Consider the following 15011-nt stretch of genomic DNA (forward strand, 5'->3'; position numbering starts at 1 on the left):
CTGTACCAGGAACATTAGGAAAAAGGAGAGTGAATGTAGAATGGTATTGGGTAAAGGTATCCACTAAACTAGGGTTGCAAACTGGGAGCCCCCAGACTTATGTGAAAGACTCAATAGTTTCTATTGTGTTTCATTTGACCCACGGAGTGTTTTAAATGTCACTAGGTGGGCATTTTGTTTGGTTTTGGTTGTAATACAAGGAGTTTAGTACCCCTTTTCTTGGTTCTTTTGTAGTGTTATATACATATATATGTACTTCAAAACATACTGCTTTTCTTATAATCCGAGAAAGCAAAGGCTGTATCCATTTTGGGAGAAAATTCCCCAAAAATAAAAACAAAAAGGTGGGCATGGATTATTGGGGAGGATCAAAGAATGCATAGATGCCATGTGTTCATGAGCAACAGATGTCCTGGAGGACCCAGGTTAGAAAAAAATTAGGCTTGGAGAGCCAGACTCTCAAACCACAAATCTAGAAGGTGGAACTGAAATATATTTGACGTCACCCTATTTTAAGAATTAATTTTCTTTGTTTTCCTAACATTTATCAAAATTAAGTAGCTCTAGCAAGACAGTGATGGTGACTTTTGTGTTCTATTATATCGAAGTGTCAAGCCATCAGAAACAAGCTTTATTTATGTTGTTTTTTTCCCCTATTTCACCACATTGGGCATTAAATTAATTATTTTTATTAAGACTTACTTTTGAAAAGTGGGAGAGATGTTCACTTCTTGATTTACACTTGGCCCTTACTTTGTCACACTTCTGAAGAAGAGTAAGGCATAGTTTTTCGGTGGAGATAATCATATGTGCAGAGTGGGAGAAATGGAAACAATATATGAACTATATGTATCAGGGTTACTGCGGCCATTTGCAGAATTACAAAGGAATATAGTCGGTAAAATGGGGGTCAGTTGCAGAGGGCTTTGAAGGCCAGGCTGAAAGATTTGAATTTTATTTAACTGGAGTCACTATTGGTCCTTGAGCAAAGGAGTCACAGATGATGACAGAGATTTGAGAAAGTCATTCCTACTAGCTACGTACACGGGTCGGGGGGGCAGGGCGTTAGGGGGGACTAGGAATTAGGAGGCTGTTGCCTGCATGAATTGATGAGGGTCTGGATTAGGCTATAGTAACCTCAAACCTTAGCATGCAGAAGAATCTCCTGGGGTGGGATGCTTGTTAAAAACAAGCATTTCCTTGGCCTCACCTGAAAGATTCTGATTCAGTAGATCTGATGTAAGGCCTGGGACTTGGCCTTTTTTAATGAGTGAAACTCAGGTGATTGTGATGAAGGTGGTCTTCCTCACACTTTTAGAAATAATAGATGGGTTGTAGAAATGGAAAGGAAGGGGCAGATCTCAGAAATACTATGAAGAAAGATGTAGGTATAGAAATGCTAAGAAGAAAGACATATGAAAGACATCAGATATTTACTAGGAGTGGAGAGAAAAGTCAGAAAGACTTACAGATTACTAGAGACTACATGGGCAGAAGGAAGGAGCCAAGGGGAACTGGGAAAGGTGTCATCAGAGGCAGAAATAATAGTGGATTCTGTCATGTGCTCAGGTACCTATAGCCAGTCATGGGGAGATGTCCCTGAGACAACTGAGAAAAGGAGGTTAGAGAAACGGTAGGAGGTCAGGGCTGGTAATGTTGATCCCACTACAGACCAGCAGGCAGTAGCTGTATTCACTGAAGCAGTGGAAAGACCAGGGGGATCAGGACTGAGGGGAAGGTGGCTGGGCATGGAGAATGGGCGTAATTAAGAAACATTACAGTGTCTATTTTTATAGGTCCAGTGAAAGAATAGGGGGAGCATGGCTAGTTCAGGGGTTGGTGAGTAGGAACCCTCTACTGGCATATGCTTCTCTATGGCAGAAAAAGGAAGAGATCTACTATGGATGCACTTATAAGGGGTCATCTGAGTATGCCTTCTTCCAGCCCTCCTTGCTCTACACTTGCAAGTGGGCTTTGGCCTGATCTGAAAGATGAGTGCTTCTCAAACTTTAGCATGCACGTGAATCACCTGGGGATCTTGTTACAAATGCAGATGCTAATTCAGTAGTTCTGGGGAGGGGTCTGAGATTCTGCATCTCTAGGACACTCTCAAACGATCTCATTGCTGCTAGTCCTCAGATGACACTTTGAGAAACAAGGTGTGAAGTCTCTGTTGGGGAATGTTCTATATACAGAGGCAGAACACAGCAGGCAGACAGATCAGAGTAAAGCAAGAAAGTGATTTGCAATTTATACAAATCAGATAAAATCCTGGGATGGTTTAGATCCATGGTTCTCAATGGAGGGCAATTTTGACCCCTGAGGATAGTTGGCAATGTCTGAAGACATGTTTGGTTTTCACAACTTGGGATGGGAGTCACTACTGGACAGTAAAGAGTAGAGGCCAGGATACTGTAAATACCCTACAACATGCAGGAAAGTTCCACAGCAAATAATTATCTAGCCCCAAAGATCAATATTGTCAAGGTCGGGAAATTCTATTTTTTTTGTAGCAGAAAGAGCACAGACTTCGAAGTCAAGGATCTAATATAAGCCCTGACACTTATCAGCTGTGTGACTCTGGAAAAATGTCTTAACTTTGCTGAGCTTTGTTTCCACAACTATGAAAGAAGGTTGACAGATTATGGGGCTCATGACCTAGTAGGACTCTGAAAACAGCAGTCTCCTTTCCTTCATTTGTACCTTAGGGTTCTCGAGCCAAGAAAGAATAAAGACCAACACAGACATGGAACGTAGTAGAAGGACTAAGCAGATTGGGCTTCTGGGTCAAGGGTAAGATGTTCAGAGCAAAGAACAAAAAGATCTACAAGTTAGTACTAACCACCAAGTTGCCAATAACCATGACCATCATGAAGACAATGAGGCACATGGCCTGGCCGGCCACCTCCATGCAGTCCCACATAGTCTCGATCCACTCCCCGCACAACACTCGAAAGACAATGAGGAAAGAATGAAAAAAGTCATGCATGTGCCAGCGAGGGAGTTCACAGTCCTGGTTGATCTTGCAGACACACTCTTTGTAGCTCTTTCCAAAGAGTTGCATTCCCACCACGGCAAAGATGAAAACAATAATGGCCAGCACCAGGGTCAGGTTGCCCAGGGCACCCACTGAATTTCCAATAATCTTGATCAGCATGTTCAGGGTGGGCCAGGATTTGGCCAGTTTGAAGACTCGGAGCTACGGAAAAAAAAAACCCAAACAAAACCCAAGTGAAACTCAATTCATTTATTCTTACCACATGGCTACAATAAAAACATATGAAATTACTAAGATCATCTTAACATTTATTGAGCACCCTTGGGAAATCCCCAGGACTTTCTAACAGTATCTTAGACAAAAATGAGAGAAACTGAGGCAAAGATGAAGGAAAACAGATTAACTGCACAGTAAGTGAAAGATTTAGAACTAAGAACCAAGAATACTGCCTCTAGTCCCCTGAATTAGTCTCTGGTCAATCTACCTTTTAAAAATCCATACCTGAAATAATCTTTTTCCCACTGATTTTCCCCTGACTTCTCAAGGGTCATATCAAGGAAAATGTGATTTGTAGTGAACCAAAAGGTCAGTTGGGTAAGGATGGTGAAAATAAATCATCTGTCTCTTTAAAAAAGCAAGCATTTAAAAATTCTACATACTTCTCTTTTTGCTTGCCAATAAATAATCAATCGCTGATATGAAACTTTGTGACGTGCTTGGAATAACTTGGAGGAAAACCACAACCTCCAAGTAAGGGCAGTTCCAATATGTCAAATATCTTATGAAAAGGGACTATACTGATATTAATTCAGAGGACAGAACTTTTGGTATCTGTCAATCACAAGATTTCTGTATTCTGTAATGAATGATTACAAGGTCTTGGCTAATAGCCTGAGAATTATAATGCATGAAGCCCATGAACAGAGATCATCATCATATGTCTTAAGTCAATAACTAACACGTGATGTAATAAGAATTCTGGTAGAAGGCAACAGCACTGATTAGGACTTTTTTTTTCCTATTGAAAACTTGAGTCTTCATACATCGTTAGTGGGACTGTAATTTGATGTAACCCTTGAGGAGGGCAATTTGGCATTACGTGGCAAAACTATCTGCAGATCTATCTCTGAGCAAGCAATTGCACTTTTAGAAGGTTAAACTTACTGTATTTAGGTTAATGGTGTATGGTAAATCTTTGTACTATCCTTTGATATAAAAATAAACCTCAATAAATCTAAAAAAAAAAGAACACTTGAATCTTATCTGAGAGTTCCAAGATCTACCAGATGTTGCTCTGTGCATACTCTGGGTCTCTCATATTTTTTCCCTATTCTGACTGGCTTTTAATTTATCAAGTGTATTAGTGGTAAGGCTTCTATCTCTTAATTCTTCATCTTATCTTCTAGATAAGAAGAACTATTCTCAAAAAGTCTACTGTGGGCTGGATCCTAACCACAGACCAGTAAGCAGAGGTTCCAGAAACTTGACAAATATTTGTGACTTGGATTCAATGAGATTTGTGTTTTATGAACAGTTTCACTCTACTCCAATTCTATTTCTTAGCTATGCTGAATATCCTGAAATCTTTTCAGTTGCAAGTGCTTCGGTATCTTCCCAAAAAGGAGATGCTTTGTCTGAGTGGGATACCTCCATGATAACTCAGCTTCTCAAGGGACTTAATCAGGACATCACTTATGCCTATGCATATGGGAAGCTATTTCGAGGATATCGTTAACTATTCTTTCAGAGGCATTTTAGTCATTTGAACACTAACTTCTTCAAATACATTTGAAAAATCTTTCTTAGCTAATGATGGACGTTCAACTATTAATTTCAATGTAACTTTAAAAAACATTATTTTATTCTCATTTTTTGGAAGGGGTCACCATGATAGAAGAAATGAGTAGAGCCATCTTTGAAAAAGGAGAAATTCTTGCCATTTCAGGGAGATGTTCAGATAAAGAAAGAGGCTTACTAGCAAATCCAAATTTGACCTCAGAATAGCCCTTGGGAATCCTTCTTCTTCGTCTTTTAGATTAACCATTATTTTCTGAGGAACTTCATAAAATTGATTTCTGTTTGTTGACTGATTTTAACAACTACTTTCTATATTAGGTAGTTAGCAGAAAAGTTTTCAATATTTTAGTTGCTAAGACAATAAACAGCCAACTGAAATTGGGAGTAGAATATAGCTAAGGATTTTTAAAAGTCATCAGATTAACTTATGCAAAACTCTTTCTAGTAGCTGCAAGATAGGAAATATAAAAAGAAATTGGAGAAATATGGAATACCAATCGGAAAGATCGCAGCACCGAAAGCCCCTCCACGTCTGCTAGACTCAGTTCCATTAAACTGAGGGAGACAATAAATCCATCAAAAATGTTCCAACCTTCTTGGAAATAATAGTAGGGATCCATGGCTATGAGCTTCAGGAACATTTCCGCTGTGAAAATTCCAGTGAAAACCTAAAGAGGGGAAGGCAGGGGGTAAGAAAAAGGAAATAATAAAAAGAAAATGCCTTTATCATTATCTTTGAATATGGCATGTCCAAGAAGCCCCAAGCGCCAGCCTTGGCTAAATTCTGCATCTGAGGACAACAATACCTGGATGTCCCCTGACCACTCCACATGATGCAGGAAAGTCTTCTTATTTTCCTCTTGAATGAAGAGGAAATGTTCACATCTTTGTTGCCAGAACTACCCAATTCATATTGTTCAAACGTGCAGTTAAAAAATTATTCTAAGCAATTGAAAATATCACACAGGGGACTCCTAAAGGGTCAGCAGTCATTTGAATGTGTATGCCACATTTGGGATGTTGGCCAAAAAAAAAGAAAAAAATCACTCGTGTTATAATTATGTTTTAAAAATACAGTATTATTCCTGATTTGACATTATGTGTCTTCTCAAACGTCGACATATACTGCAGGCTTTCTTATTTTAAATGGTAAAAGCAACAGAACATTGCTAAAAGTGTGAAAAATACAGGAGAAACATTCAGTCTCACCACCTTGCATACAACTATTATTTTAATGTACTCCTTTTCTTTTTTTTTCTTCAAATGCATATATATTGTGTCAGAGTTGTAAGCCACAGACTACATAATATTTTGGCTTTACACTTATCTTGACTTATCACGACTCATTTCACTTATCACGTATTTTTCATTTATCATGACTCCATTCATGTTGCAACACGGTCTTCCTAACTCTTGTATTGCTTGTATAATATTCTATTGGGTAAATATATCCTCAAAGAATTTTCTTATTGTTGGAGACTTTGGTGCTTCCTTTTGATTTTTTCAATATGATAGTCAATAATGTAGTAATTGTTTTAGATTTGGAGCTTATTGGGTACGAGAATGACTTCTTCCCTGTGTTACCTCGCTCCCACTTTTCTGCCTTTCAGAGCACCTTGTGTTTCCCAATGCTTTCTGCATCCTTCCCAAGGCCTTAGTAACATAACATGCAGGGAGAAAGTAAAATCCCATGAACTCCAGTTTTGACAAGACCAATACCCTCATTCTAGCCTAAGCATGTAACATACGACTATTACTGAATATTCTGTTTTTAGAGGAGAAAACTTTATACGCAGCAGATTTAAAATTCATAGTAAGTTAATACTTGTAACCACTTCGTTACCAAGTTTACATATGAAGGAGTTTGAGGAAAACTTTGGAGATATGGTCTAAGGACAGAATTAAAAAGTGAAAAATACTTAGATTACAGACACTGTTTTGAAATATACTGAATTAATGTATAGCAATAAACAGAATGACTTGATGAAAACACAACAAAATGGATAAATGGGCTGGAAATTTTGGGGGTCCATATACGTTTCTATGGTCCCCCATTTTTCTAAATTGAAGATGCAGTACCCTAAAATTGAAAGAAAATATTCCCTGAAGAGATCTGGTTAAGTTAAATCAAAGTTCATAGTGCAAGCTAAGCGTCTACAAATAGAATACCACTCTGCGTGAGGTCAGGAAAGTAGGGGCAGTGAATCAACTCCTGACACACACTTTACCCTTAGCATCAGCCCATCAAAGGTTTCTCTACATAGAAACATTAACCCACTTAACGCACACTAAGTAGAGACTGAATTTGCTGTCCCATTAGTTCTTGGTGAGCATACATTAAGTGCTCAGTAACAAGCACGGGTTGACTGACCTCGGAATATCTATACTGTGGGAACTCTGGTTCCTGACAGAAGATCAATGACACAGTTATGTGGTGCTGCCTTTCAATGGGATGAAAGGCCTCCAGGCGCCTGGTAGAAATGCCTGTGACAGAGGTCGGCACCCATGCTGTTTCAGCACATAGTGTGCTGCCCTTGTTTGGGGTTTGGGTGAAAATAAGTTTGTAACTATTGGAAGGAATTAAATGGAGAAGAGTAGATTTAAGGTTATCCATTTGATGCCATTCTTCTCGGCACTGTGATACGCTTCTTGAGGAGAAAAAGGAACTACAAGGACTTTCTCGGTGGCGCAGTGGTTAAGAATCCGCCTGCTAATGCAGGGGACACGGGTTCGAGCCCTGGTCCGGGAAGATCCCACATGCCGCGGAGCAACTAAGCCTGTGCGCCACAACTACTGAGCCTGAGCTCTAGAGCCCGGGAGCCACAACTACTGAGCCCGCGTGCCACAACTACTGAAGCCTGTGCGCCTAGAGCCCGTGCTCCGCAACAAGAGAAGCCACCGCAATGAGAAGCCGGTGCACCACAACGAAGGGTAGCCCCTGCCCTCTGCAACTAGAGAAAGCCCACGTGCGGCAACAAAGACCCAACACAGCCAAATATAAATTAATTAATTAATTAATTTTTAAAAAAAGGGAACTATAAGCAGCACATCAACTGTATATAAATGTCCCTCTTGTGAATGTCATCAAATATTCACCTAAGAATTTATGTTCTAGTGCAGCAGATCTCAAAGTGTAGTCGGGGATCCCTGGGGTCCCTAAGACCCTTTCAAGGGTCATGAAATCCTTTCCCTTTTCCAGCTACACATCTGTGTGAGGCCAGGTTTTCGTCCTATACTTCAACCAAAATAATATATCACGATGCATTAAATATAGAAGCGGGTAAGAGAATCTAGGTATCTTCTATCAAACCAGACATGAAAGAGATTTGCAAAAATGCCAAACAATGCCGTTTTTTTCTCAGAAAATACAGTTTTTCCCCATAAAATGTTATTTATGTAATTGTATAATGGGTATATTATTGTGATTTTAAAATAAATATTTAAGATTTTTCTTGGTTTTAATTTCAAATATGGTAAATATCAAAAGATACAACTCTCATAAAAAAAAACTCTTTAGCTCTTTTTTTTTTTTTTTTTTTTGCAAGGGCTTTCTCTAGTTGTGGCAAGTGGGGGGCACTCTTCATCACGGTGCGCGGGCCTCTCACTGTCGCGGCCTCTTTTGTTGCGGAGCACAGGCTCCAGACGCGCAGGCTCAGTTTTAGCTCTTTTTAAGAGTATAAAGTGGTCCTAAGACCAAAAAAAGATCGAGAATTCTGTTCTAATTGAATGTTCTGAATTCATGGTCAGCATATGTTTCAGGGGCCTACTGGACAGGCCCCTGGGCATAGGCCTGAGCACTTGTGATGCCAGCTCACCAGGCAAGGCCTACAGTGCCCTAAGATTGGGGTATTTCATTTGGGGCTCTGCCTGGGGCTTGGGAAGGGCGGGGAGAAGCAGCACATCTCCTCTGCCATAACTGCATCTACAAAGCTAGGCTCATTTGGGAGACACTGGGGTTTGCATGCCTCTGTCTATGCCCAGAAGGAGGCTAATCAGCTCCTGTTCTGTAGTGGATCCTCTTCCAAAGTTAATGAAATTCAATTTGATAAAAGCCCTATGTACCACAATGGAGACATGAAAAAAAAATGTGACCATGAAAAATAATGGATCCTCAGGAACTGAGTCACCCACTGGTCACAACTGAGTCGGGTGACCAACTTGGCTGGGTTTAGTACTGAGACTTGTCTGGTTTTAATACTGAAAGTCCTGCATCCTGGGTCGACAGGGTGATCAGCTTGAACTGGTATGCCCAGAACTGTCCCACTTTCAAAGTGAAAGTTCCACATCCTAGGAGCCCCCTCAGATCTGTGCTTACCCAACCAGGAGAAGACAGGCACAAAAACATCTAGCAGGTAGTAAGAATTTAAAAAGAGGTATGCGTGAGGGGCTACAGGGACACAGATAAAGAAAAATGAAAATCTGAAAAGAATTCCTTTTGGTTGCAAATCTAGCTAAGCTACACTTAAGAAACCATAACGGGCTTCCCTGGTGGTGCAGTGGTTGAGAGTCTGCCTGCCAATGCAGGGGACACGGGTTCGAACCCTGGTCTGGGAAGATCCCACATGCCGCGGAGCGACTGGGCCCGTGAGCCACAACTACTGAGCCTGCGCGTCTGGAGCTTGTGCTCCGCAACAAGAGAGGCCGCGACAGTGAGAGGCCTGTGCACCGCGATGAAGAGTGGCCCCCACTCGCCACAACTAGAGAAAGCCCTTGCACAGAAACGAAGACCCAACACAGCCAAAAATAAATAAATAAATTAATTAATTAAAAAAAAAAGAAACCATAACATTCATGTGTATTTGGTGAAGGATGAAAATAACTTCCCGTTTTTCCTTTTTTGCTTAGATTCTCAGAAATTCAACTTACATGTTAGGTTAAGCTTTTGCCCTTCCTTCCATACCCCTCCCCGCCAAAAGCCCTTATCCACATGGAGGGGGGCCTGGTGTCAGGAGCTGGAGCCCAAGCAGGGCATCTGTGCAGGAGGGCAGCTTAGCATGGGCTATCAGAGCCGATGCAGGCCAAGGAGAGTGTCCACTTTGGGGGGGACAGCCCAGTGTCTGAGTGGGATAAGGAGGGTATTTGTGTAGAATGGCTGCCCAGCACAGGATGTTGAGGCTTAAGTGGGATGGGAGGGTGTCCACCCTGGAGGGGGTGGGGGACCCGCAAAGAGAGTTAGAGCTTAAGCAGGTGGAGACTGCAACCTCATGGGGAGGACAGCCTGGTGTGGGGTGTCAGAGCCTGAGTGGGCTGAAGAAGGCATCCATCCAGAGAGGTGGCCCAGTGAAGGGTGTCAGAGCCAAGCAGATGAGGAGGGTGTGGCCTGGCCTCTGGAGCTAGCTACAGAGCCGGGCGAGGAGAACTTCTGGGTGGAAGGACAGCCTGAGTTGGGGGGAAAGTGTCCCTGCAGACGGGCAGCATGGAGTGGAGAGTCAGCGCCTGAGCAGGGCCAGGAAAGGTGGGCTGGCATGGGGTGCCCGAGTCCGAGCAGGATGCTGAGAGCTTCTAGGTAGGGGAAGCCTGGTGTGGGGTGAGGAGGGGTCCATGCAGGGGGAAGGTCCACTATGAGGCGTTCACGTTCAAGTGGGGCACGGGAAACAAGGATGTGTGGGGTGGCCTGGCCGGGGATGACAGTGCCTGAGAAGTGTGAGGAGGGGTCCACATGGAGGACGCTGCGTGGCTGCTGGAGAGCCCAGCATGGGGCGTCAGAGCCTGACCAGGGAGAGAGGACACCCACGCTGCAAGAAGAAACCATAGCTTTTTTTTTTAAATCAAATAAGGGAATATACTAAAGACGGTGGCAACCAGGTCTCTTTTCGTTGGAGAAGGAGTTATAAACATAGAAAGAGGAACACTAGAATGAATCCTGTAGTGCTGGATTAGAATAAGCAGTGAGCCCTGTACGGAGAGGGCCCAGTTGTGCATATTGCTTCAACAGATCTTGACTTCTAAATGTCAGTTTCCACTAAAACAACAAGGGCTGCTTGAGAAATGGCTGATTCCAGACCTGAGACAGGAAAAATATAAAGTTAGCCTGGAATATTTCTGAGAAAGCAAGGAAGCAATGAGGACGTGTTGAAAGGACATGGAAGCCACCTTGAAGGGACTCCTACTGGCCAAATCAGGAATGGTTTAAACATCTAAGTACATGATAGTAATGGATTAAATCCCACTGAATAAGACTGAAAACCTTGAGTCCATACAGATATAAGTAAGTAAAGGAATAAATCAAAAGTTTAATGAAAAACAGGAAATTTAGATAGCTTCAAAGTGTCTTCCTCACAAACACTTATTAATTATAAATGGAAAAAGAGTAACTGTACAGGGGAGAAGCCTGGCAGAACCTCCTTAATCAAGTGATCAAGTGACCATAGGCAGAAACGGGACAAATGCAAATCATGTGCCACCTGGTAGATGTAATGAGAAGATGACAGTCTTGCTTGTGCAACAGTCCTGCAAAAGTCCAGGAGAATGTACTTGTTTGTAAAAGCACACTACAGTATTTGGGGGTGACAGGCTGTGTCAGCAACTTACTCTCAAAAAATAGTTTTTTACACTGTACTTGAAACTTTTCTGTAAGATTAAGATTGTTTAAAAAACCATGTTATAAACTCACTGTTGTGTTCAAATGGTTACCAAAAAAAAAGCAAGAGAAGAATCATTACGTTTATCTACTAAACAATACAAAAGTCAAGTAGCTTCCCTGGGTTCACTTTCCTCTATAAAACATGGGGGTTGGATCGAATTATCTTTACTCTTCCTCCTATTATGAACATTTTTTTCTTATGGGGAGGATGGAAGAGGCAGGGATTGCCAATTTACAGAATGCTGTTCTCATCTTCCCTCAAAAACATCTATCTGCACATTTGTGGAAAAACACAACTCAATTCACTGTCCCAGCTGTGGGAAAAGCCTCACCGTCCAACCACAAGTCTATTTCACAAGCTAGTCCACCCATTTTTTTTTCTGTTCTCTTATTCTCAGGTTCAGTCAAAGGCTGTATCCAAATCTCCAAGCCTTTGAAAATTCTCCTACTGAACTACACTCATACAGTTCCTAAGTATGGAGAGTACTTTTCACTAGTCCAAATACTTCTGTATAGGTTCTCATTTTTTCCTCCCAACTACTGATGACACGGTATCATCCTCATTTTACAGATGTAAAGCATTTCCAGACAGAAATCAATGGCTTATTTAAGGTTAATATGTCCAAAACAGAACTCCTGATTTTAAACTCCACCCCTGTTCCTTGCTCAGTCATCCCCATTTCCCCCTCGGTTACCAAGCTTCCCCAATCTAGGCACCATTCCTGATTTCTTTCCCTCAACCCTCATGTCCAATTCACTGGCCAGTCCAAAGTAGCCTGAACCATTCACTGTTCTCCATACCCACTGCTAGTCAGACATTACTTTTCCCTTAAAACTCTGCCCCCAGAGTGCTTTCTCTTTTTAGAACTTGGTTCTGGTTGGCTTGGCTCAGGAAGTCCCTGAATATTAGCTGCTGACCTTCTCCTCTCTCCCTCTTCTTCAGTGATGATTCTGAGCAAAGTCTTCTGAATGCTCACGACTCTAATTTAGGTTTCTTTTTTTTGGGGGTGGGGGCTGTGCTGTGCTGCATGCGGGATCTTAGTTCCCCAACCAGGGATGGAACCTGTGCCCCCTGCAGTGGAAGCAGCGGAAGGGTGGAGTCTTAACCACCTGACCGCCAGGGAAGTCCCCTCTAGATTTTCAAGAAGCGAAAAATAACGTTATTTGCTGGCCTGGTCTGAGGGCAATTCTGCTGGTAGCATGTGAAAAGGTCTCTCAAAATCCCTTGGAAATCAAGGACTGATTCTGCGAAAAGCAAGTAAAAGTAAAGACTTTGAGAAAAACAAAACACTGCAGGAAACACATCACTGCCACTACCATCAACAACAAAGTTGATCAAGTCATATTTCTCGTTACATAACTATTGGCTAATAAAATAAAGCTTATATCTATATGATATTGTTGATTGACTCAAAATGCTGCTTGATGGCCAAGCCCCAGGGTCGGCCAATCACACAGCAAGCCACCTTCAGAGGCCTTTCAGAGACAGACAGATTTCCTGGATAGTCTATGAGGGTATCCTGTTTCAAGACTCTGGGTATTTCATTGAGCTGCACATCGCAGTAGTGAGTCTGAAGTGTGTCACTAACTCAGACATAAAGATTGGAAAGATTACAGTATCACCTTGGATGTGTACTAGGGAACATCAGCTGTAAGGACCAACCAGTGTGTGTTTTCCGAATCAGCAGTCAAAATGATATTATAACACTTTAACAGTATATTAGGACTTAAGGTAGAAACTCTGTGTGTGTGTGTGTGTGTGTGTGTGTGTGTGTGTGTGAAAGACAGAGAGAGAGAGAGAGAAATACCGGGCAGAGATCATGCACAAATTAAATGGTAACAACTAGATTTGACATGCCTATAGTGCAACTCCTAAGGAATAATGCAGCCAGATGACCTAGAGGATTCTTTCCAACTAACTCTTTACAGTCGATCAAAATTCAATCAACTCCTGATTTTTGTACTAAAGAAGTAAAACAGAAAATCCCCAAATTACCACTACTTGACTTCACAATACACGACATAATCTATTTTTTTAAAACTGCATACTTATCTTCTAAATAATATAATCACTTACGCCAACGTTAAAATAAATTTGGCACAGATCAACTAATGGTAGAAACTGGATGACACTCAGAAGTTGGACAGGAGGGGAAACCAGCCTAGAATTTAAAATTTCCCGTGGACAGTCCCCATATGGATAATTAAGATATGACGGTGTGGGCAAATTTATCGTTAGATTTAACGCCGTGAAAGAGCTCCCCTATTTTGTGGTGGTTGTTACTGAAGGTGAAAGGGGAAGCGATTTGCTGGAGTAACGCAGGAAGTAATGTGAGAAACAGAATGAGAAAGAAATCCACAAGTCCTTGGCTCAGGTTGCTGAAACCAACCCACTGTACCATGCCTCCCATTCTGTCACCAGCAGCTCCTAAATGACGTCTTCAAAGTTCTGCAGAAAGAGGAAACAGCCAAGGGATCACAAGCGAGCAGAAGCGGCGGGGCTGCGGCATATGTGGAAGCATTTGTCTTCCAATTAACTATTACTTTCTTTTCAACTAAACTCCAGCTTTCAGTCTCAGAAACAAAATTCCTACAGGCAAAACCCGTTCAGATGGTCAAATCAGGAGGCCGTGCTCCATCTTACCAGATTTCCTACAGCCAAGACATGTTCAAACTGTGGCGTCATAGGATGGTGCTCCATTGCCATAAACAGTGTATTCAGGACAATGCAGATGGTGATGGCCAAGTCCACAAAAGGGTCCATAACGATCAAGTTTACAATCTCTTTCAGCTTTATCCAGTAGGGGTGACACTCCCAGATGAGGAAAGTGTTGGCAAATTTATACCAGCACGGCGGGCACTTTCTCTGAGACTCTTCCAGCTCTGTAGTGGGTAAAGAACAAAGGTAGCCCCTCAGTCTTGGGAAGAAAACAAAAGGGTTGGACTTGGTGGGTATCACTGCTATTAACACAAGAAGGAAGGTGGCCAGGGAGTGCTAACTTTCCTGAGAGCTTCCCTCAGTTTTCCTTCTCTTGAAGGCAGAGAGGAGGCATGATCAGTGCCAGGTCACATCCCAGTTAACAAGGATCTAGTTATAAACAAAACTCAATCCACCCGTTTGGGAAGCATAGCAACCCTGGTTCAACTGGCTTCCACACTCACAAGTGTATGATCTCAGGCAAGGTACTGCGTCCTCTATGCTTCCGTTGCCTCATCTAAAAGGGCACTGACTTTCAGGCTATAGGACTAAATGAATCCTATAATCCTCCTCCATTGCTTACAGATTAAGTGGTTGATAGCAGACAGCACAGGGCCTGGCACGAGGTAAGTCCTCAATAAACGGTAGATATTTTATTACACATGGTATCATTAAACTATTTATTATCAGAGAAGCAGTCAAAAGCACACACACTGAAGCCAGACACATATGGGTGTAACCAGCTCAGGTAATTGCTAACTGTGGGCCCTTGAATAAATTACTTCAGTTTGCTGCGACAATTAAATGAGCTAAAACATATATAAAGTGCCTCAGAACACCCTAGCATACAGCAAGTGCTATGAAAGCATTTGCTATTATTGTTTATTTTCTTTACAGCAGAACCAGCATTGTCAACCAAGCCACCACATGGACCG

General features: G+C 42.0%; 1 protein-coding gene across 5 annotated transcripts in view; it reads right to left on the reverse strand.

Moving 5' to 3' along the window:
* Positions 1-15011, reverse strand: part of SCN8A (sodium voltage-gated channel alpha subunit 8) — a 113782-nt gene that overhangs the window by 27642 nt on the left and 71129 nt on the right. For all 5 annotated transcript variants that reach the window (XM_061204670.1, XM_061204667.1, XM_061204666.1 and 2 more), the window contains exons 13-15: positions 14023-14261; positions 5290-5463; positions 2843-3199 (exon numbers count right to left, since the gene is read on the reverse strand). In XM_061204670.1, coding sequence (XP_061060653.1) covers positions 2843-3199; positions 5290-5463; positions 14023-14261 — 770 coding nt within the window. The remainder of the gene's footprint in view (positions 1-2842; positions 3200-5289; positions 5464-14022; positions 14262-15011) is intronic.

Source organism: Eubalaena glacialis, chromosome 11 (assembly GCF_028564815.1).
Source record: "Eubalaena glacialis isolate mEubGla1 chromosome 11, mEubGla1.1.hap2.+ XY, whole genome shotgun sequence".
NCBI classification, from domain to species: domain Eukaryota; kingdom Metazoa; phylum Chordata; class Mammalia; order Artiodactyla; family Balaenidae; genus Eubalaena; species Eubalaena glacialis.